This window comes from Mytilus californianus, unplaced genomic scaffold, assembly GCF_021869535.1.
Source record: "Mytilus californianus isolate M0D057914Y unplaced genomic scaffold, xbMytCali1.0.p SCAF_5, whole genome shotgun sequence".
NCBI classification, from domain to species: Eukaryota; Metazoa; Mollusca; class Bivalvia; order Mytilida; family Mytilidae; genus Mytilus; species Mytilus californianus.
Genome location: NW_026262701.1, coordinates 114,843,839 through 114,869,294, shown reverse-complemented (window position 1 = coordinate 114,869,294; position 25,456 = coordinate 114,843,839). Strand labels below are relative to the sequence as shown.

Sequence of the window (25,456 nt, the reverse complement as noted above, 5' to 3'; positions counted from 1 at the left end):
TTTTTTTCCAAATTTGAATTAAAAAATGTTAATTTTTTTCCAAATTTTGTGGTTAGTTAAACATGTAGTTAAGCATTTAGACATTGGTGAACCATTATTGTTTCTTTTCCTACCCATTTACTTATTGTTTACATTTGGACTTGAGTACATAATTCTACGTAAGCTCAGATGAAGCATAGTGAGATTGATCCTGCACAGATGTATGTCATCGTAAACAGTACTCCTTTGTAGTTGGATGTAAGTTATTATAACAATCTGGGGCCTCACTTTTGATGTTTGCACACTTTATCAATTAAGATATATTAAATATTGGGTAATTAGCTGCAATCTGTTTAATGTGTTTTCTTGTTTGTTTTATCTCTGCTGCTGTATCTCTTTTGATTCATTCTGATGGATATTAATTTTACTGAAGATTAACTTATACTGTGTTCTGTGTAAACTGTAAATTATTGTTAATTATTTTTATTTTATATCTCTGAAGATGAAAGAATAAGAATGTGCAGATTGTCAGGTTCTATAGGATTAATGAACAGTTATAAAAACTTCCTTTTTGAAACTATCAATGGAAAATTTAAAAGAAAAATTCATAAGTACTGATTTAAAAGTTTTTCAGATGACCAATGTATCTTAAAACATGTTAATTATTTGGTCAAATCAGGTGTATTATTGTTGAGCATCTTTTGAAATACACCTGAGCGGAGTTGGATAGTGAGCTATTACAGTCAATTATTGTTTGTCATCCAAGTATCTATCATGTATTTACTCTCCTCTCAAACCACTCAGCTGGTTGTATCATAACCCGAATAATCCAGTCGTTATATTACGCTCCCTATCGATGAGGACAATAGCCGTAAGGGGGCGCTGTAATTATTCGGGTTAGTTGTATCAAATCATTCCGTACTGTGGATTCGTCATTATTTGTGGGATACCAATTTTCATGCATTTCGTGGATACACTATTTTTCTTCAATCCACAGAAAATGGTACCTAAAAAAAATAAATGAATCCACAGTAATAAGTGTCTTGCTGATCCACCAACATAACTGACAACAATAAAACATGGGGGGGAAAATAATTAAAATTGAAAACTTTTTATATCCTAAATGGTCCCTTCTTTTACTAGTTTATCTTGTAATTTGAAGCAAATGGAAGCTGGAAAAACTGACAGTGACAAAACATTTCAGGTCCAGATTATGTTAAAGGTAGTGAAACAAGTGGCCATTTTGGATATCAACCAAAAGTGTGTTTCTATAAATTGTGATTGATATTGAGTGTTTCTTATTTTTTTCCAGATCATTACCGAATTTTATCATCTGGATATTTACTCATCAGAAACCTTACATTAAATGACCAAGGGACATACAGGTGCATAGCTGTGAACCCAGTATCCAATCAAAATAGAACATCAAACCACATAATCTCTCTCAGTGTCAGGAGTTATACCCAAGGTAATGTACTAAATTCACAAATCATTACATATATATGATATATATATGAATTATAGTGATTGTTAATCAACAGGCAAAAGTGCAACATTAGCCAGACTTCAGGAAATGCCATATACAAATAATGGTCATACCATAGATGTATGGGTTTATACATCTATGGTCATACAATTTTAAAATGCAAGTCCAAACTTTGCCATATACATGTACAGTCTTTGCACTCAACCACAGGCCCACCAGCCCAGGCTTGTAAAATTTCTGTCGGGCCTGTAAAAGTCATCTCCACAGGCCAATATAATCTAACTAAAGTTTTCTTAAAATTCAACTTCAGCCTTTAGATTAAAAAGTCTATTGTGAAGACTGAATGTATATTCTGAATGAACAGTTTTATCTCTATGAAATGTTATGTGAGCAGAATTTGTCCAATGAGATGTAACAGCATTTTTTTACTCCCCCTGATCCCCACACCACCGTAGGACATACTAGAAAATTTGCAAACTTTTATTCAATGTACATTAAGTTCAGATTATCATGACTGTAAAACAAATGGAGAAGACGCCACTTAAAATTATTGGAAACTCATTATTATCTTGAAATTATAAGATTTTAAGTTTAAGTTTCGTTTTTGTTTTACTTCAACTTAATTAAAAACCAAATTTAAACAGAAGGTGACCGATTTTTTTACAAATTGCAGATGATTATAGTTTGTAACTTGTCCAAGAATTGACAACCAAGGAAGGGAACAGACAGTACATTATATATTGTATGTCTAATGATATTTGCACTTATACTCACCTGTCTATTTTAATCTACAAGATTATATATGTGTATGAACAGAGGACCTTTGAAATCATTTCCCTATCATATATGTGTGAAGGAATATAAATTTGACATTTAACTATTCATGAGGGTATATTAAGAGCCATAAAACTCATGAATGAGACATTTCAACAATAGTCGGTATTAATATAAAATTTAAGCTTGGTTAAAAACAAGTACTGTTTTTGATCATCGGAGGTGGTCTAAAATATTTCCAAATTATTTATTAATCTTAAATAATTTGCTTGGTTCCAAAGCATGGTGCTTTGTTCAAAAGTGAAATGATCTCATAATAGTTCACACGTTGCCCAGTTAAAAACTTTATCTTTTGGGAAGCATTAATTTACGGGGCAGGCACCTGGCGCTTACTGAAAAAGATCAAAGAGGATTTCTCTGATTTATACTTATATTTTCTATCTATTATCTGTGTGTTGATAAAAAGATTGCCAAAGGTAAGGGAATCTGAAATAGATTCCATTATCTCTGTGTATCAACATTCTCACCTAAGCCATTTATTTAAAGTACTCTTGTAATTAAATAGTAACTATTTATCTACTAATAGTAAACAAACATTGTCAAGAAATACTATAAACTGTCTACATCAGTAAAGTAGGTCACATCTACCTTATTATATTAAATAGTAACTATTTTTCTGCTAATAGTAAGCAAACATTGTCAAGAAATACTATAAACTGTCTACATCAGTAAAGTAGGTCACATCTACCTTATTATATTAAATAGTAACCTTTTCTGCTTATAGTAAGCAAACATTGTCAAGATATACTACAAAACAGTCTACATTAGTAAAGTAGGTTGCATCTACCTTATTATGGTTACAAAATAATAACTTGGTAAATTGTTTCTGTATCCTGTGGACAAACTTAAAAAGTAGGTCACATCACTCTAAATATATCTAGAATACTAATTTTGGTAAATTGATACTGTAAATTGTTTGCTATATAAAATGGGTCAAATCTATCAAGTTATGCCTACATGAAAGAATTTTTTTTTTTAAGGTATGGAAGTTGTCAAAATTCTTATAATAGATCACAATAACATATTTATAGTATGATAATAAATTTTGTTAATAAGTGTTGCAAATGTCTGCATTACTAAATAGGTCGTGTCAGCCTTAATGTTGTATTAAACGTTTGTCATACTTTCAAAAATACGCATAAAATAAAAGTGTTTCATTTGCAAATTTTTTTGCATATATTTATGTAATTTGTAAAGAAATATCATAAAAAGTGAAGGTATCTTGTATTAAACATTAGGTAATACAAATGAAATCTTAATTTAGGAGAAAGTTGGATTGTGTAGGACATGGATTATAAATAGAAATAATTATGGCATTTATTAAAAAAAAAATTTGAAAATGTCTGGAGTGATGATTTAGACTGTTCAACTGTTCAAAGGAGTCACATGATTACACGAAAAATAATACTGATTTCAATGAAATAAATCGCATAGAAAATCGTTGATAACAACTTTGTTATGTCAAAGGTCAACATGATTTCTGTACTGACTTGTTTTTAAAGTAACTGATACGATTTCTTCTCAATAGAATGGCATGATATTTTTCTATCAAGCAGAAAAAATACATTCATATGAACCACAGTTTACAATATTAAGGCATGATTTTTTACTTTGATAAGACAACCATTACAATGCCTTTTAATATTATACACAAATCTAGCCAAATTCCTATGTCATATTTTATAGAAGTGCTATTATAGACGTTTATAATGGAAGTTTAGTACATGCCAATGAAAATATTTTATAATTATGGATCTCAATTTACCAAATTGTCAGTTGAGATTTGCCAAAATAAATCAAATATGAATTATTATAATAATTGTTTAAAGTCCTTGAAGGTAATGTTCTGACTGTATAGAAGAAATTATTAAGAAGTCAAGTATGGCGGTTTGATAACAGAATTAACTTGTATAATGGAATTTACATGTATGAATTTGTGTGACATAACATTAAAGTGTTTAAAACATTAGAAGTATAGGGTCGCAAAGTAAATCATCCTTTTTTCTGTGCTTCGTTAGGTTTATAACACATGAACAAGGTTATACATTTGTCACGAAATAGGTTAATATTCAATTGAAATATAATTCTAGAAAAAAAATTAACATGGAAATAAGTACTGAAGTTAAAATGACTTTTAGACAAAAGATTAATAATATTAAAGAGACGCAATATAAATTATTTTAATTTTTTGTGACATGTTATCTTGTATTTTTAAGAAATAGACAATACTCAGTTTACATTGATAAATATTTCAGAAATGTCCAAAATTATTAATGTAAGTTTGCCAAGGGACATTCCGTTTTGAATTTTTCTTGGAGTTCGGTATTTTTGTTATTTTACTTTTTGTTAGTTGAAAAGTAAGCTATTAAAAGTACTTTCAGCACTTTGATTAATTCAAGAAAAAAACCATTTAATGACAATTTAAATGCATGTACTATATTTGTACATCTCTAAGTATTTTTACATTCAGTTATTTTTCTCAAAGTGTGTAATTTAAGAATGTAGGAAAATTTGATAAATAAAGAAAAAAAGCAATATATTTTTACATCTGACAAATAAATCTGAGATATTATGTTTCCCCAACATTTGTTCATACCATAACAATTACATTCAACCAGAAATCCATTTTCTATAAACCTTATATTAAAGTTGATTGACATGAACCTAATGTAGGGAAATTTTGACGTACACCAACTAATAAAGCATCAATAGATCTATACTATTAATGGTTCTCATTATTTAAGGGTAATTAAACTTTCAGAAATAATTTGGCCAAATTGTCGACTGTGTTCATTGGGCTAGAAAGATATCCTAAGATTTTGAACATTCATAATGGACAAATTGTTCAGGAATTTATGAAGGATAAAACCAAATTTATTTTGTCCATTTTTATGACCATGAATTATTCGGGTTTTTTGGTAGATTTTGTTAAAATGTGACATCGAAATAAAGAGACAGATTTGTCAGGGAATGCTTAAGTTTTTTTTATCTCTTCATTGTGCATTTAATTATACAGTAAAAAAATCTACACCCAATTATTTATAAGCAATATAAGTTTCTTAAGTTGACTTTGAAAACAAGAAATGTGTAAAGCCTTTCATCTTTTTACTTGTACAACTTCTTTATTAAACTAGCAATGATTTGACATCTGTGTGCAATATTTAATTACCTTAAATTCGAATTTAATAACAAATTATTGTATTAATTACAAGATTTTAATACTTCATTGTCGAATGTCATGCAATTAGAAAAAAATTAAAACAAAGGGGAGTAACTCCTAAAGTCTAAAAAGTTAAAAACATTTAAAGTTGTATTTTGCACATTTGAAACAAGTTTTATGCCACTTATGATTAATTGTAATATCCCTTTTTCAGTGTATTTGTGGCTTAATATTTGCACTGATGTTTCAGGATGACTAACAGCAGAAATAACCTAGTACTTATAATGGTTGGCTAAATTTATGATTGGGTTTATTACTTAACTAGGGTTCTAAACTGACAAACCTACTGAAAATAAGGATACAGTAATTATAAGTTGTCATGGGTGAACAATCTACCAAAACAGATGAGCATGATATTAATACGCCAAATTTATCCTTTAAATTATGGAGAGGAAAGAAACATGAGTGTGTAATTTAGCAATCCGGTACACTTTTTGATTCACTGAATATAATAATTAAATTTTTGAAGGAATGTGGTTTGATGTTAAATTTAGTCAAGGTTTGTTTTGACAGAATGTGATATATAATAAATATATGTTTCCACATGCTTGTAACATGAATTCTTTTGTCCAGTTTTCATATTTTTACACAAGGTCATATTCAAACTGCGAATCATTTTCTTTTTCACAGTATATTTGCATCGAACAAAAGTATTAATGGATACATGATCAAACGAAATTCATTGCCACAAAATTATATCCTAGATTTACTTTAAAATTCCAGATCCTCTATACTTGTTTTCTTGTCTGGTAGTAAATAAACTTCATCACCTTCTGACCTCTGAGAAATGACAACTTGAGCGATAACTGTGGAAAGATGCATTTATTTTACTTGTTAGCAAAGCCTTCATATAGTTGGTAGACATACTTTGTAGATATACTTCGATGAAAGAAGTTTCCCTACTATATCATTATTCATCTTCAGAAATTAGACGTTTTCAATACCATGGTGAATATGTGTACTAGTATCATAGTTCTGATACCAGTCAGGTACAGCCTGTTTGTTCCTGTCAGCTGCAGAGTATTGACACTCCCTATTTACAGATAACAGTCAGGGGGGACAGTTTGACAAATGAGATTTTAAAGTCATAGAATTATATCATTGGATTTGATATGACCTGGAAATGGATACCAGGTCATTATTAATGGCATTCTGATTGATAAGGGTACCAGTAAGGGTAACATTTGTGTACATGTTTTCTTTAGAGGGGTGTTGTCACCTATGCAAGTTACTGGAGATGTGAAAATTATGTCATTAATTTCAAATGCCAAAAACTGAAAAAAGAAAAGAAATTGAAGGGGGAAAAAAATCAGCTTCATATTTGTATCATGTTTTCATCCTTAATGATGTGAAATGTATCTTTGTGATTAGAATTGACACTGATAAGTGTTGACCATTAAGTGACCACTGAGATGACCAGATAGTGACAAGAATTGTATGTTGATTATAATGACAGGTGTTTAATTCAGGTGTAGGGCATGTCAGCCATGAATTAATAGGCATACCATTCATAATGAAATCTGACCCTTGTTTTTTAATAAAATTTAATTTCATTAGAAAAATACTGAAGACGATTAATCTGAAATGTTATCTGATACCTTAATATATTAGAAAGTGAGAATAATGATTGCACCCCATGGCTGGCCCCTGTTGATGTGGTTTTGGTATCTACTGGGTGATTGATGAGTTCGCCTGCTATCTGATGATGAAAAATGATAATATTTGTGAGGGTCCAGGGAGGGGAGATTTTTTATTTGATCTTTGTTCAACTTTGCACTAGATCCAAGATAAAGCTATGGTTACTTCAGTTTTCATATGTCATATTTTAGTGAAACTTGATGTGTTGCTAAGTCAGATAAGTTGGTTTATAATGTATGTGCCTTTAATATTTACAAAATATTTTGAAAAATTACAAATTGTGCCAAATGTCTTATTCTGCCCTTTAACAAAGAAACTTATTTTTGTCTGTATGAATTTGTCTTTTCCATTTAGTATGATATCTTTTCTCTATCACTTCAAAAATAAACAAAGTTTAACTTTTATTTTCTTTTTGGAAAATAATCTGGTGCTCGTCTTCTGAGGGAAAATCCATATTTAAGGTAAATCAGACTTGAGATAGGTGCAGAAAAAAAACTAATTATAAGGGTATATGTAAAACATCTCTCTTTTAAAAGAATTTTGTTAAGATGCATATTTCTTATTCCTAATTTTTAAGAAGTTTGAAACACAATATTGCCAAATATATCCATCTACTTCTGTTACTTTCCCATTAATCTACAGGTAAAGGAGACATTGCCAGCTTTCCGGATGGTTAATCTGTGTTCTTACCCAGAAAACAATATTGTAGCAACTTCAAACAAAAAATAAATGACTTTTGAATTCACTATTTTGGAGAAAAATGTCCATTTATCACATGTTTTTCATTACAGTATAATTACTCACTGTTAGCTAGATGATCATTAAATAAATGGGGTACACATTACCAATAGCTAATGACTTTTTAACAACAGTACTATAAAAACAGATGTGCACCGACAAAACTGCCATTTTGAACTAGAGGTTGAAGCCTTATTATTTACTTAATGTTACTGTTTCTAATATATAACGTGATCAAAATAAGTAACTCTTGAGTTTCGAAGAAATATTAATTCTGACGTGACTGTGCTATAATTACCTCCCCTTCATTATTCACTTCAGATATCAGAGTAAATAGGCTATTAATCCACAAGCTAGAAACTTGTGGAAGATAATTTGTCAGATACAAACTTATCTTATAAATTATAGTTTGTTTTACAAATTAAATATTTTTGGTAGATAATAAAGCCTTTATTTTTTGCAAATTACATGTTTTGATAGGATAATGAATTCTTTGTAATTTTGCAATTTGCATGTTTTAATGGGATATTAAATCTTATGTGATATGTTAAATGATCAATTAAAGCTGCTACTTTAAATATCATTTTACTTATAAAACCTTGATTTTCTTTAATAAGTAAATACAGCTAAAATTTGAGTAAGAATATATATAAGAAATAATTTTCAAATGAACCACTAATTAATTGGAAAGAATATTGTTAAACTATACGGGACAACACATTTAATGCAGTGGATGAAAGTAAAGGTGATGTTTTCTTTCTTCACAATCCAAGTTTATTAATCTACATACAAAAGAGCCCCTTATTAAAATAATATTGAAGCATCCCATTTGATCATTTTTTTTTTTTTTTTTTGTAATTTGACGAGGACTTTTCTGTATGCAGATAAATGTAGCAACATTAACAGTCATGTTAACAAAGAATGACAACTCATGAAATTTTAGAATACAGTACAACTTACGGTGACAAAATGTGAAAAATAGTTTTAGAATTATTATTTCAATTTTATATTATTTTCCAGGTTCAACTACAGGAAATGTAAATGTTTACAGACCAATGGAAGTTGAAGCCCACGAAGGAGAGGATGTAACAATAGAATGTGTTGCTATAGGTCTACCTCAACCTGTTGTATCATGGGAAAAATATGGTGGCAGTCTACCAAAGGAACGTACAGAAACTATTCAGGGTAGGTTTAAAATTATTTCAAAGTTTTTCCTACAATTCACCATATTGAACACAGTTTTATCTGAATTAGCTGTTATAAATTCCTTCATGTTTGTAATGAAAATCTATTCAAATAGAGGCCAACTTGCAGCATTAAAAAATTGTTTCAAACAGTAAAATACAATGAATGAAATTTAGTCCAAATATGGAAATAAAAAACTGAAAAATATTTGTTTCCCTGTTAAAAAGTTTAACAGTATAAAAATAAGAAGATGTGGTACGTTTAATGTCATTTAGACAAATCTCCACCAGGGACCAATGACATATAAGTTAACAACTTAAGGTCAGCTGACTGCCTTCAACAATCAGCAAAACCTATACTACTATTTTGACAGAAAGACCCAGTCTTTACGTTATAAATGTTGGTAGTTGATGAAAGGTATGTTATTCTATTTTCATCTTACCAAAGGATAGTGGGACAAGTAATAGGAAGATTATCTCTTAGGAAACTGCTTCAGGAAAACATGTCAATGATTTCTCATGAAAAAAAAAAACATTTTGAAAAAAAAGGCAGAAAAAGCAGAATATATTGCACATCATCTGTACAATTCTGAAAAATGGCCAAAAGTCTTTTTTAAAGTTTCACAGTAATTTTTTTTCACATTGATTCTTGCTACTTCAAATATTCCTTCCTTAATAAAATATACTGTGGATTCACATATTTTTTGTGGGTATAAACTTTCGTGGATTGTTGATTTCGTTATTTTCACAAATCTGTATATAAGACTTTGGGGTATTTTACTGAAGATTTGAATGTGTGGTTAACCTAAAACCTTGAAATCTACTAATATTAGTACCCCCTGAATAATATGAATCAACAGTAAGCATTTGGTGTTTTTTTGCAGGAAATTTAATAATTAGAAATGTGACTCAGGAAGATACAGGTACATACCTGTGTAAAGTGAACAGTGGCAATGAAGAACAGACTGTAAAGGATGTTTATCTAAAACTAATTGGTAAGAACTAATTACCTGTCAACAGCACCAAAACTTGTTATTTAAAGACATTTTATTTGAAATTAAAAAGTGATCTGATTATAGCAAATTGATCCAAATACTCTCAGATTATTTAAATATATAAATTATAACCAATAAAATACAGCTGCATAAGACTTTATAATGGACACTAAACTTATGAATATAGTCATATATTTCTAAAGGAAATTAAGATAAGGAAGTTTTCTCTTCATAAGTAACTTGCAGAAAGTTAGAAATGTTTTGGCAAAAGAAATTTCAAAGAGATAATATTCCAAGATTAACAGTTTCACCAGTTATTAGATATGGAATATCTTGAACCAGTCGATAATATTTATGGTTGGTCTTTAGTGTTTTCTCATTTATAACTTACATGTATTTACAGAACCTCCAACAGTTACTGCAGAAACTACCTCAGTTACCTTGACCCCTTCAAATTCTGTCAAGTTACGTTGTAAGGTCAGAGGTTCACCTAAACCAGAGGTGATATGGTATCATAATGCTGTCCCAATCTCCAACATTCTAAATGTGGACGAGAATCAAGGAACAACGTACAGCCTGAATCATGTGATCCACGAGGATGCTGGTCTCTACCAGTGTATGTCCAGTAATGACATTGGCGTTGATTATGCTGTTATTAGAGTGGACATAAAAGGTGATGGAATGGTTCCTACAACATCCATTAAAAACAATAACAATCACAGACAGAGGCCTAATGTTAAAAGGAAAAATGGTAAACGTAGAAGGAAAAATAGACGAAACAGAAAACAGAGAAAGAATAAGAAAACAAAAGGTCCTCAGCCTGTTAATGATGGTCCTGATAGTAAGTTAATTCATTACTGGAAAAAATTAATACAGACATAACTTTAAAATATATTGAAAAAGATTAAAAAAAAAATTCTACTAAGGTCATAAAAAATATATTTAAAAAGATGAATAAAAATCTACTAAGGCCAGAATAGATATACTTATACATTTTAGTTTTATTTCTCCAATAAAGTCAACAGAAAACAGTAACGCTATTTTGGAAATGTGTGTCTGATAACCTCTATTTATACAAAAAATTACAAAAGTGTAGAGTATTATTTTATTTGTATTTGTTGTTTTTCATTTTGAAAACGCTATATTTAATATAATACAAAAAAACTACAATTTTTGAACTAAATACACTAGAAAAGAGAATAGATAAATCTGATGCGATTATTTCTTTTATTTTATAGTCATTCTCATTGTTGAAGGCCGTACAGTTGCCTATTATTACTTACATCTACTTCATTTGAACTTGGGTGGATAGTTGTCTCATTGGCAAGCATACCACGTCTCCTTATTTTCATATTGTAATGATTTGTCTTTTTATTTGTAGCCAATGTAAAGCTGGTACCCCCTTCAGCACCAGATGTGTACCAGTTATCAGACACATCAGTAAAGTTAAATTGGACTGTGCCAGCCAATGATGGACTGAATATTATATTTTTCCGTGTTCAGTATCGAGTGATCAAACCAAAGAAGAGTCCATGGCAGACTGATGACAATGAAATTCAGGGAGATCGTAGGCAGTATGAAGTCAAGAACTTGGTTGCTGAGGGAACATTTAAGTTTCGTATTGCAGCAGTGTATTCCAATAATGACAATAAGGCCGGTCCTAACTCGGACAAGTTCACGTTACATCTTCCAACGTACCAGCAACCTCAGGTTCCTAAGAATCCACCGACAATTGTAGAAGTTAAACCAATTACATACATGGATAACTATGCTCTCAATATCAAGTGGAATGTAAGTTTAGTTAGTCAAATCCACTAACCTCTTCACATATATTTAATCTATTGTTAGCTAAATATTATCAAGGACAGTATTTGAGACTTTAAGTTTAGAGTTTAAGGTTAAAGATCATTTTAGGGTTAAGGTTAACATATAGTATTAACAGACGAGTTAAGGGTTAAAGGTTAAAGATCATTTTAGGGTTAAGGCTAACATGTTGTAGTAATAATAGAGGAGTAAATGCTCTGTATGGCCCTATATTGTTTTGACCTGTTGTTTTAAAAAAGAGTCATATATGTTCAATTGAAATGGAAAATTTTATTCAGTCACAGCGTTCAAGTGCCCTTGTATTTTTTAGAATGAAAAAATTGTAATGGCAGACATATTAGTACTAACTATAATATACTCACATAAAGTCACAAATATATAATGTTGCATTATAACTGGTCTTTACCATACCTTTTGAGGTCTGAAGATTTTGCTTACACTAGAAGGATGTTCTGCTTTTAAAGAATTAAAGGAATAGATCTTTGAGACTCTTTTGAGCTTAACTTATTATAAAAAGACACTTATAGTTGAAGATGGAATGTTGACCTCTAGATTTCTGTTATCTGTTTTGTTGAGCTGCATGCAGTCCATTGGCATATTCTCCACAATTCCATTTATTCATATACCAAGTTACGATAAGTATCACTGTTTATACACATGTACTTGTTTTAAACCTGCAATTATTTACAATTGAGAATTTCTGTTTCAGTACATCCCAGTTAAGTCATCACCTATAGAGGGATTTTTCTTGTATTATAAACCATTCAATTCCAAGGGAGATTATAAGAAGGAGATGTTGATGCAACCATCAATACGAACCTATCTGGTGGCAGAACTCAAAGCAGGGACAGAATACTCACTCAAAATGCAGTGCTTCAATTCAGAAGGGATGAGTGACTTTAGTAACACTGTTGTCATGAAAACTCAAGGTGAAGGTAAGTCTATTATACAATACACCTTATCATCTACAGTGAAAACTGTAGGTGAAGGTAAGTCTATTATACAATACACCTTATCATCTACAGTGAAAACTGTAGGTGAAGGTAAGTCTATTATACAATACACCTTATCATCTACAGTGAAAACTCTAGATGAAGGTAAGGGTTAGTATAATTTGTCATGTATACAATATACCTTATCATCTACAGTGAAAACTCTAGGTGAAGGTAAGGTTAGTATAATTTGTCATGTATACAATACACCTAATCATCTACAGTGAAAACTCTAGGTGAAGGTAAGGGTTAGTATAATTTGTCATGTATACAATATACCTTATCTACAGTGAAAACTAGTCTGTCAACTCTGAGGTTGTGAGCTCCAACATGCTTGTGGCAAGGTGTATTCAACTCTGATCTTAATTAACAAGATTTTCCTGCTAGAGGTCCTAATTCTCTCCTGTAGTCTGGCTTTCTCCTCTGATAAAAACTAACTTGTGGCCATGATATAATCAAGGGTGCTGAAAGTGGGATTATACTCTAAACAAACAAATATTTATAACTTGGAGAATTTTAAGGATGCAGATCAATTTTTGACTCGTGTTAGTATACAAATCTTTAAGAAAATACCTTTTTCTGGGATCTTTGATCACTTTGTATTGTCCATGACAATTTACTGACTATATATCACGAGAATATATAGGAAATACAGTTTGATTGCAAAAATAATTTCAGTAAAAATTATAAATGTTCAATTACAAATTCAGCAATAGTTACAATTAAACTTGCAGAAGTTTTGGTGAAAGTGAAAATAGGTTATAATCTGTTTGATGAAGGTATTACACGAATGAATGTATTTCTAGAAATCATACCAATTGTATAACATACAGTTATATTATTTATGAATTGATAAAATCGCTTTAAATAAATAGTCATGTCGTAAACTCATAAGATTTGAAAGTTTGAAAATTACATTGTAGATAAACTTGATAGTGTTTCTTTGAATCCTGCATATATAAACCACACACATTGATAGAATGCAATAGACTATAAATTCATTTTTTTTTTTTTTAAAGTTTATCATATATTTGCATTCTTAAAAAAAGAAAAGTAATGTCTTTGATCACTCTAGGAGTAGGAGGGGTGTCATACTGTGGATTCATTTATTTTCATGGGTACCAATTTTCGTGGATTGAGTAAAATTGGCATTTTAGTGGATATTTGATTTCGTGGTTTTGCCAATGTCTGCATATAACCTTATAGAAAATTTGTATTTCGTGGAACACTTAATTTCGTGTTTCATCTGTACCCACGAAATCCACGGAAATTGGTATCCAACGAATAATGATGAATCCACAGTATAGATACCCGTGAAAATAAAGCATTGGTTTCCAGATTCCGAAAAAATTAATCTTTAATTCTAGAGTACCGATAAGTGTAAATCCCGAATTCATAAAAATAAAGGCCTAATTCCCACATCTTGAAAAAGGTCATACGGCCCTCATTTATGTTTCCACTAATTTCTACTAAACTTCTTATATACACTTTCTTTTTAATTTACCCATGATGCTTCTTAATATTCTTGAGCTTACCTACAGGAGAGGGAATTTCATATATAGATCATGCTGTCAGATATTTACAGCTTGCAATAGCATTGACCTTTGAACTATTAATAATAATAAAAAAAAAAAGGATCTATTATTTCAATCAAATAAATAGATATGATCTTATCGCCTGATGTTTTATTTCTGTAATTACAAGAGAAATGTAAAGTGAATTACAAATCAGAACTGTAAAACAGTTTGGTGCTAAAACATACATCAAATATTTGTCAGATAATAGACGTGATAGATGCAGAGTGTAAAAATGTCAAATTGTTTTGTTTTAAAAAATCCAATGAAAACATCTTAAAAAGTTTAATATTGATGAACTGTTGTTACTTTTGATGAGAACACCATTGCTAGACAAAAGATATTATGCAATATTTTGATTGAATTTAATGTTAAGAAATTTTATATCAGTGAATGCAAAGATAACTTCCGTTTTCTGAGAAACTTGAGTTACCCCATGTGAATACCGGATTGAATTAATGTGTGACTAACATTGTATCTACAATCACCCATATCTAAGATAAATTTTCGATTCAGATGCATTGATCAAGTAAAGGCTCCTTAAAATATATTGAAGACTGTAAAAAAAACAAAAAAACAAACATTATAGTTAAGTATTAGTCTGCAGTACTTTAACAAAATTGTACAACTACTATTAATCCTAATTATATACCCATTCTGTCATTGTCCTGAACATGCATGAAATATTTGCCACTGGACATTAAGGAACCACCAATCAATCCCATTTTGTCAATGTCTATATTCCAATGACACATAGAAAGCAGATCACAATATCATACATCATATGGAGCTCTTGTCATTTGGCACTCATACCACATCTCCTTATTTTTATACAGTAACTTTAATTTTTTTTTTTTGGTGTAACTGTCCGATCATTATCTAATATGCATATAGCCGATATTGTTGTTTAAAGTAAACATGTTGGAAATAATAGTTGAAATGAAATTACAATTTTATGTTTTTCAGGAACAGAACCCAAGTTTCCATTCATCCCACCATCTACTGCTAAACCACCAGCCGAACAGAGTAACGAGGGTTCACCAACTAAATCTGACAATCAAGCTAATAGTGAACTATTATACATGATCCTGGGAATCGTCTTCGGTGTTCTGATGTTGTTGTTGATTGTTTTTATCTTCATGTGCTGGTGGAAACAGAGACAACAAAGGAGGATGATGGGTAAATTTTAATTTAATTTAAGAGAATTAAAAGAGTTATTTAGGATTTTTGAAAAACACATTTTCAGTATTATAAGCCTTTGCTATTATAGGTAAAAAGGAAGTACATGGACAGTATCTTTTTAAACATTTTGTGCTAATTTGAGGATAATTAAACTCAATTATTGTCTTGCTTCAAAGTATGCCAGTTAAGAAATTTCAGTAAGCAAACAGTTTCTTAAGAACAAATTTAGTAATATTTCAGGCATTTTTTAATATACTTTTTTCTACCATTACATCCTTGTTTCAACCAAAATCTTTGTCTAAATTACAGATGCTATGAATGATGCTGTTCTGAGAAATAAATTTCAAGATCCATCCCAAAGAATTTATGCTGACAGTTTGCGGAAAAAATATGTGAATGGTGGATATTCTGCTGTTCCTACGGCTCCGCCTGTTCAGAATGGACAGGTTCAAAATACCTATACCAAGATGAATGTTAATATCAATCCATTGTCAGAAATGGACATGCATTCAATGAGCAATGGACATACTGGGAATCAGCTTCACCAGGTATGTTATCAAGGTCAGAAGGTCATTTAGGTAGGGGTCAGAGTTGATATGCATTCAGTGAGAAATGGACTTTGTGGACATTTAGTATCATGTAGTTAGGGGACTGAGTAAATTACATATTCAATGATCATTTGACATACTGGAAATCATTATCTCTAGGTATCATCCAGGCAGAGACATACTGGAAATCATTATCTCTAGGTATCATCCAGGCAGAAGGACACGTAGGGGTCACAGGATACATTAAATAAGCAATGAAGATACGGTTACTGGATATCAGTAGCATTTGGCATGGTGTCTGGGTCAAAATGTTATGTATTGGTTAAGGTTAAAGGACTTAGTCCAATTAGTAAGGGCCATACTGTAGACTAGCAGCTGTAGGTGTGTTGTCTTGATTCCCCAAAGGTCATGTTGGTATCAGGGTCAAAGGACTCTTTCACCGAGGAGTTATATTGGGTCTGGTATCAATGAACTTGCTTTCTGAAACAAATGACATACTGGATCAGATGTAAGGGTCAAAATTCACAATTTATACTAGTGCCCATTTTTCAATAACTACTAAGAATATACAAAGTTTATAAAATAAGGAACAGATAAATGTAAGTATATGTGTGATTTAATGTGTAAAATAAGGAACAGATAAATGTAAGTATATGTGTGATTTAATGTGTAAAATTTTAAAAAGAGTATCGTTTCTTGAAACAAAGTGTCAAAAAAAATATTTTTTCAAGTAGAGATTAAACAGTAAAATGTATATTATAATGCAATGTTGCTTGTCAAAAATGTAAATTTGCTTTTGCAATAAAATACTTTGCTAATACATTAGCATAAGATTAACCTTTGATTTGTGTTTTTCAGCAGTCCACAACTTTTGTTCCGAATGGCACCTTACCTAGTCAATACAGTGATAATAACAATAAACAGAACCTGGATAATTCATTGGAAGGCAGTCAGTGTCTCAATACTCCAGATTCAATGGGTAGTGGAGAGGCACCTGCCATCCCACCCTCACCTAATTCTTACAGTGTGCCAATTGGTTATGATCAATTTACAACTTCAGACTCTCAGGAGCAATATTCTAATAAGTCATGTGATCAGCTGGCTGAGTCACATGACCCAAACAATTTAGATTTTGTGAAGCAGTGTTCTAATGACAGTTCTGTGGCCAGTGAAAATAGTGTTCATTCAGGAAAACATAAAAGACGACGAAAAAGGCAAGCAGCAAGTCGTGAAAATTCTACAAGAGATCAAGCGACTAATACTGATTTGAGCAGTAATGGTTAGTATATTACTTTCAAATAATTTTAGTTACATAAAAATTTGTTTTGACTTGGAAAAAGAGAAACACAATCTGTTGGAGAGATGTCTCATTGGCAATCATATCACATTTTATCTGCATGTATATATTGAAAAAATTACATTGATGCATATAAACAAATTTAATTCTTTTGTTCTGAAATGTAGGTTGATTAAGTTACATTTAGTGATTTTTTAATATAAATATGTTAGAACAATTAGCATCATTTACACTGCTCAATATTTTAATGTTAAGCATTATTATAAAGCTATCCTACCATGGGCACCTCTCACCATTAAGCAACAGTTTAAGCATATGATAAATATGATTCATTGTGTAAGCTGTTATTGTACATCTTCAAATGTAAAGCAGCTAGCAATCATTTATATCCGACAAGATCACTAAAAATCTCAATTTATTTTTCAGAAGGAACAATTGAGTTTTCACATGTAAATAGAGATACAAATTCACCAGAAGCATTTGGACAGTGTTATACACGGACTAGCTCCAGTGAAGATTGTGATCAAGTCGTATGACACGGAACTAACCTCAAATAAAAGACTGATATACACAGCTTTTATTCAACAAAACGAGAATAATGTACAGTCTACCTGGCATTTCATTTAATACGAGAATCTCTTCTATGGTGCATCATGTTATTAATACTCAGGATTAAATACTTGTATGGAGTGCATCATGCTATAATTCCATTGGATAACTTTACTGCCAAAGATTGGACATATTTTTGCAGTTCTTTATATAGTAACTGTAACAAATAACCAAAGTTATTTATAGTACCATGGAAACTGTACATCACAAGTAAACAATAATTTGATTGGCTGTGATATAAATTCCTAAACAGGAAGTTACTTGTGATGTGACATTGTTGATTGAAATCCATGGAAAATATTTTCATTTTTGTGAAGTATGAAAATATTTTCTAAAATGAAGTATTGTTGACCCCTGCCAGGTCGTATCGTTGTATACTGGTATCCTGTTAAAGGGTAAACCAGTCCTATAGGGTAAATCTACAGATTGTTATTTGTGCTCAAATGGGTACTTTAATTCAAATTTATACAAGTTTTAAGTTAGCGGAACAATCTTTCTTCACTTCATAAAAATCCTTCAGATTCTTTCTTAATTTGCAGGATAGTTTAAATCTATAAGTAGATATTCAGCTGAGAGAAATCGTTTGTAATCTCTGCACCATTTCCTACTTGTTATGCATATTATGGAACAACATTTGCATACAAATAGTAACTCAAAATATGGTCATGTTTTTATATCTTTTATTTAAAAGTGTCATAGCTTAAACATAAGCACAAATAAGAATTACTATTTAATTAAGATTTTTTTTTAATAGATCAGATTTGGATGACATTTGAAATCAGTTAATATTTAATTTTAATTTAAGCAAAACTTCATTCATTAAACATTCACTGTACATTTACATTGGGGAGGGGAAAGTTACATATTGTTTAATATTTTTAAAAACCAATGAAGTGCAGGAAGATTGTGTCACTGTTGTGTATGATTATAACGAGAATTTTCCCTAAATTATATCATTTTGTACATAAGCATTGTTCAGTATTAAAATTGGTGTCCTTTGTTATGTCCCACCTATGCAATATATTATAGAAATGTTAGCAACAATCAATGCACTGATTGACAGTAGGAAAAACAATTATGCATTCACTTCCCTTAGGATAAAATATGTAATCTTAATCCTGTTATCAAACTACAATGTATTTTCATTTTAAAGAACAGTGCATTCTCAACTATAAATGTTTATTTCTTAAAGATACAGATACTTTACACATGAAATATGACACACATGTCCATAAAGGCCTTGTATTTGTAAATTTGGTTTTTATCATTCAAATTTGAAAAAATGATGAGAAAAAGTCGTTTTGAAAGACAGTTAAAATTTTCATAGAATATTTTCCTTTGTCAGTCAGTGTTAGTCTTTCAGGGTCTATATTTATTTCTGTCGATGGTGCTATCTATATCGAATGAAGAACGTAATTGATTGTTGCATACAATTCCTTATCTACAAGTTTTCATGTATTTTTGTCATCAATAACATTTTTCAGGGAAAAACTAGATTTTAAAATAAAATTCAGTACATTTGTACTAATTAACTAAATAGTTTATGGAAAATAAGAATAAAGATTAAACAATAAGTTTCATTGCCTCATATGAAGAATTGTGGGGACAATTTATATGGTTGAATATTTGAAATTGAAATTGGAAGGCAACTTTTTATTCTTATCCTCAAATTAAGTAAAGATAAATTCTGCTCAAACATATGCTATTAAATGTGTTTTTTTTTTTTAAATAAGTATATGATAATAATTGGAGAAGTCAAATAGTTAAAAATTGTCAATAAAAGAATTTTGAAAACAGTTCAAAAATTATAGTCAATAAAAGAGTTTTAAATTACATGAAAACTTGCAGACCAAAATGTTTTTAAGGTTGTTGAGAATATAAGTTTGTTGCTGATAGAATGTTTAGGGCATCTGTTGTTGAATGTGTATATGTGTAGTGTATGTACATGTTTGTGTATGTGTGTGCAGTTGATACTTAAGAAGAATTTAAGCCACCTTATTATTGAGGATTGTATTCATGAAACGGGTAAAATGATTTTTTTTTTAGTTTATATTGTCTATCATTGCACCTTTTTTTATTTACAATCATTTTATTTAACACCAGAATATCTGGAGACATAGTTAATATACTTTGGCCATACAAATTATTTTTTTATTCTCATCTTTCTTCTACAAGAACAAAAGATTAACAGAAATTTGTGTAATTTTTCAAAGAAATTCATTAATCAAAACTAAGAAATAAAAAAAGGGGATGAGAATCTAAAAATTAATTTTATGTGGTCTTACAGGGATTTGAAATATCATTACACTTTCATCATTTAGTTAAAAACATTGTGACTTTTAGTCAGTTTTAAAGTGAACAGTTTTTTCTGTAGATTTTTATTAGATTTTTAAAAAAAAACATTTATATATCTTTTATATATCAGTACAGAAAACATTTTTTGTTTAAATGTGAAATTTTGTTAAAAGTAAATAATTTTCTTTTTCTTTTTAAATTCTGATACCATATTAAACAACCCAATTCATTAATATCACCAGAAAAAATTCTTATTCACAATTCACGACAAATATGTCAGTATTTATTATGCTATGAATGATATATTTTGTTAAGACTGGTTGTATGAATGTTGAAGTGTGTGTCAGCCAACGAAAAATCAAACCTTTGTCATGTGACGTTAATGCCAGTCTTTGTTATAAGTCAATATTGTATATAATATTACAATAAAATTTAATACAAAGTTAAAAATATTAGAATTTGTTTGTTATTCAGAAACCAAACTTGGACTTGTGGTGAATGAGTTTATGATAAACCTAAATAATACATCAACTTATATATAACACTTACAGGTGACCTCTCATTTGACCTTAAACACCAGACAGACACACAGAAAAAGTAAATTCATTACTTGTGTTATAAACCAATGTGTTATAAACCAATTTGGCAGATGAAGCACACTGGTGAATGAATTTAGTTGGGATATTTTTGCACTTCAAAATATTCCAAAGGAATTCTATCCAATAGACAGATTTGTAAAGGAATGAAAACCCCATAACACTCACATCATCACAAGCATTAAGACAGCTTCATATGGAATAAAATCCCTCTTACACTCTTATCATCATGAGCATTAAGACAGCTTCATATGGAATAAAGTCCCTCTTACACTCTTATCATCACGAGCATTAAGACAGCTTCATATGGAATAAAATTCCTCTTACACTCTTATCATCATGAGCATTAAGACAGAGTCTTATGGAATAAAATCCCTCTTACACTCTTATGATCACCAGTATTTAGTTAGATTATGATGGAAAGAAAGATGTCTGACACTTATATTAACATGATCATTTTTGACAGCTTTAAATGGAGGACTTGGATCTGAGAGACAGCTTCAGATGAAAGGAAATTCCTGTTATGCTAACATCCTTGAAATATACGTAAATTGTCCGAGAAATGACAGTATGTGAATCTTTTTAACCTAGTTGTCAAGTTTGCTATCTGTAACTGGAAATATTTCAAACTTTAAATAAATAACATTTTTCAAACTGCCAACACATGCTTGTATCACCATAAAACAGTACTCAACATATAAAAATATGTTCAAAACCAGGTTCAACCCACCATTTTTTTCTTAAAATGTCCTGTACCAAGTCAGGAAAATGGCCACTGTTATATTATAGTTCGTTTCTGTGTGTGTTAGATTTTAATGTTGTGTTTCTGTTGTGTCGTAGTTCTCTTATATTTGATGTGTTTCCCTCAGTTTTAGTTTGTAACCCAGATTTGTTTTTTTTTCTCAATCGATTTATGAATTTCGAACAGCGGTATACTACTGTTGCCTTTATATATCACATATTGTATAAATAGGTAGGGATAGTTCCAAATTGTCTTAACCAAAACTCCTTTTATGAGGTATCTAATGCTTCCAAAACGATTATATCAACAATGAAAGATAAAACATTTATGACATTATTTAAGACAAGATTAGACCCAGAGTTGTAAACAAAAATCATCTGCCTATATAAAAATGGAAGTTGCCAAGGGAGCAATCAAAATCGTAAGTCTTCATAATCATCATGATATCCAAATTAAGAAAAGAAATAAAGATAAACAATAATAAATAAAATGCTCCGCAGGGTGCAGCTTGATACGGCCGCAGAGGTCGAACCCTGAACAGTTGGGGCAAGTATGGACACAACATTCAAGCTTGATACAGCTTTGCATTTGGATTGTGATTAAATATTTGACACAGCATAGGTTTTCTGACACAGAATGAATGTGGTCTAAGAACTTAAAAATTTTAAATTGGACATTCACCTATTATGGTCCAATATCCAAAATCTAAATACATGGTTAGATTCAGCATATCAAAGAACCCCAAGAATTCAATTTTTGATGAAATCAAACAAAGTTTAATTTTGGACCCTTTTGACCTCAATGTGGACAAAGTTGATAACGGGGCCCAAAAATCAAAATACATGGTTAGATTCAGCATATCAAAGAACCCCATATATTCAATTTTTGTTGAAATCAAACAAAAAAGTTTTAATTTTGGACCCCGATTTGGACCAACTTGAAAACTGGGCCCATAATAAAAAATCTAAATACATGTTTAGATTCAGCATATCAAAGAACCCTAAGAATTCAATTTTTGTTAAAATCAAAAGTTTATTTTTGGACCCTTTGGACCTTAATGTAGACCAATTTGAAAACGGAACCAAACATTAAGAATCTAAATACACGGTTAGATTCGGCATATCAAAGAACCCCAATAATTCAATTTTTGATGAAATCAAACAAAGTTTAATTTTGGACCCTTTGGACCTCAATGTGGACCAATTCAAAAACGGGGCCCAAAATCCAAAAACTAAATACACGGTCAGATTCAATATATTAAAGAACCCCAAGAATTCAAGAATAAAACCCCATTGAAATTGGTCAAGAAATAAGCAATTTATACGAAGTATCTTCTTTTGCACAATACTGTGCAATTAAATATTTCTTGCTATTGCGCAATACTGTACAATTGACAATTTCTTGCTATTACGCAATATTGTGCTATTGGATATTTCTTGCTATTGCGCAATACTGTGCAATTGAAGGTTTCTTGCTATTGCGCAATACTGTGCAATTGAAGATTTCTTGCTATTGTGCAATACTGTGCAATTGAAAATTTCTTGCTATTGCACAATACTTATTATATAATAATTTACACATCCTGTTTGGTGTGTATCTCCTACCATATCATTATTATTTGCTTTTAAATATAAATCAGAAATAACCAACTTAAAATGGAAAATTTTAAAAGAAAAAAAAAGGAAAAAAAAAAAACATCCCCCCCCCCAAATTTTTTGAACCCCCTTATGATTCATCACCCCAAAACTCAATCCCAGCCTTCCCTTTGTGGTATGGTACCTTGCAGTACAATTTCAGAGAGAACCATACACTTGAACACAAGTTATTGTCTGGAAACTAGAAAAATGTGTTTTTGGCCCCTTTTTGGCCCCAAATTCCTAAACGTTTTGGGTAATTACCCCCAAACTCAAACCCAGCTTTCCCTTTGTGATATGGAACCTTGTAGTACAATTTCAGAAAGATCCATACACTTACACACAAGTTATTGTCATGAAACTAGAAAAATGCTTGTTTTTTGCCCCTTTTTGGCCCCTAATTCCTAAAATATTGAGGCAATTACCCCCATCATCAATCCCAGCCTTCCCTTTGTGGTATGGTACCTTGCAGTACAATTTCAGAGAGATCCATACACTTGAACACAAGTTATTGTCTGGAAACTAGAAAAATGCTTATTTTTGGCCCCCAATTCCGAAATGTTTCGGCAATTACCCCCAAATTCAATTCCAGCTTTCCCTTTGTGATATGGAACCTATTAGTACAATTTCAGAAAGATCCATACACTTACACACAAGTTATTGTCATGAAACTAGAAAAATGCTTGTTTTTTTCCCCTTTTTTTGCCCCTAATTCCTAAAATTTTGAGGCAAAATCAATACCAGCATTCCTTTTGTGATATGGAACCTTGTGGTACAATGTCAGAGAGATCCATACACTATCACACAAGTTATGTCTGGAAGTTACAAAAATGCTTATTTTTGGCCCCTTTTTGGCCCCTAATTCCTTTACTGTTGGTACCATAACCCCCAAAATCAATCCCAACCTTCCTTTTGTGGTATTGAACTTTGTAAAATTTCATAGAGATCCATTCACTTAAACTAAAGTTAGAGTGCGAAAACCAATGTGTCTTCGGACGACGCCGGACGACGACGACGACGACGCCAACGTCATACCAATATACGACCACAAAATTTTTTTGCGGTCGTATAAAAAAACAACATCTTGATTGAGCAACATGAATCCCACAAAATTGGATAAAAGAGAGGAGGAAAAGCTGTCAACTCGACGCCAATAAAACGGAAAAAAGACCAAAAGACAGTCTACAAAACAGAACATAGAAAACTAAAGACTGAACAACACTAACCCCACCAAACACGAGGTGATCTCAGTTGCTTTGGAAAGATAAGCAGTTCTTGCTCCACATACCCGTCGTGTTGATCATGTAAGTACAAATTCGGTAACCAAAGTTGTTCCAGAAGGGAGAGTCAATATCTCTTGATTCCCAAATAATAAGTTAATTATTATGGTAATTCATTGTTATTTGTAAAGCATCATACTTGAGCCGATTAATAAAGGTCTGTTATCTAAACAAATTCATAAACCAGCAGTACATGAAACTCCGTAAACTTAAAACTTCACAAATTCTTGTTTCGAAGAGTTTTTTCAGGAAAAGAGATAAACAAGGCAAACATCAATAATAGACAAAGACACTGAAAGAAAATTATCGCAAAACGAAACAGAAATAACAAATGCAAATGCATCACAAACACATTTATTGATTATACCAAGGTGCTCCGAAATGGTAAGCAGTTCCTGCTTCGCTATTTCCATCTTTTGTGTTGGTCATGTCAAGTATAAATTTGTCTCGTTCAATAAAAGTCAAAACAATAAGAAAGGATGACAAGATTGAGGCAATGGAAAGGTAAATAAGTTTGATCATTCCTAAAAGTTATTAGTCCTCTGATTTACGATTAAGAAGACCAAATATTATCCAAGTTGGGGAATTATGTTTACTTGAAAGCTTTATTTTTTGTAATCAATGATTTTAAAGTTAATAGACGCATTCTTTGACATTCATTATTTATGCGCTAGGCAGACCTTGTTTACAATGATAGAATGAAAAAAATATATAAAGGTCTAATTCCGAATTGAACATGCGAGATATCTAAACGTTCTCCAAAGGAATAATTTCTGATTATGCATATACATATGTGTAACTCAGGGTTG

At 30.8% G+C, this 25,456-nt stretch overlaps 1 protein-coding gene across 3 annotated transcripts in view; it reads left to right on the top strand.

Annotated features, from left to right (window-relative positions):
* The window catches only part of LOC127700714 (cell adhesion molecule-related/down-regulated by oncogenes-like), a 115,823-nt gene extending 94,978 nt beyond the window's left edge, over window positions 1–20,845 (top strand). For all 3 annotated transcript variants that reach the window (XM_052204313.1, XM_052204312.1, XM_052204314.1), the window contains 10 exons: window positions 1,292–1,447; window positions 8,916–9,080; window positions 9,964–10,074; window positions 10,478–10,915; window positions 11,456–11,865; window positions 12,608–12,833; window positions 15,431–15,643; window positions 15,956–16,194; window positions 17,053–17,473; window positions 17,918–20,845. In XM_052204313.1, coding sequence (XP_052060273.1) covers window positions 1,292–1,447; window positions 8,916–9,080; window positions 9,964–10,074; window positions 10,478–10,915; window positions 11,456–11,865; window positions 12,608–12,833; window positions 15,431–15,643; window positions 15,956–16,194; window positions 17,053–17,473; window positions 17,918–18,027 — 2,489 coding nt within the window. In that variant the 3' untranslated portion in view covers window positions 18,028–20,845. The remainder of the gene's footprint in view (window positions 1–1,291; window positions 1,448–8,915; window positions 9,081–9,963; window positions 10,075–10,477; window positions 10,916–11,455; window positions 11,866–12,607; window positions 12,834–15,430; window positions 15,644–15,955; window positions 16,195–17,052; window positions 17,474–17,917) is intronic.
* Window positions 20,846–25,456: the final 4,611 nt, after the last annotated feature.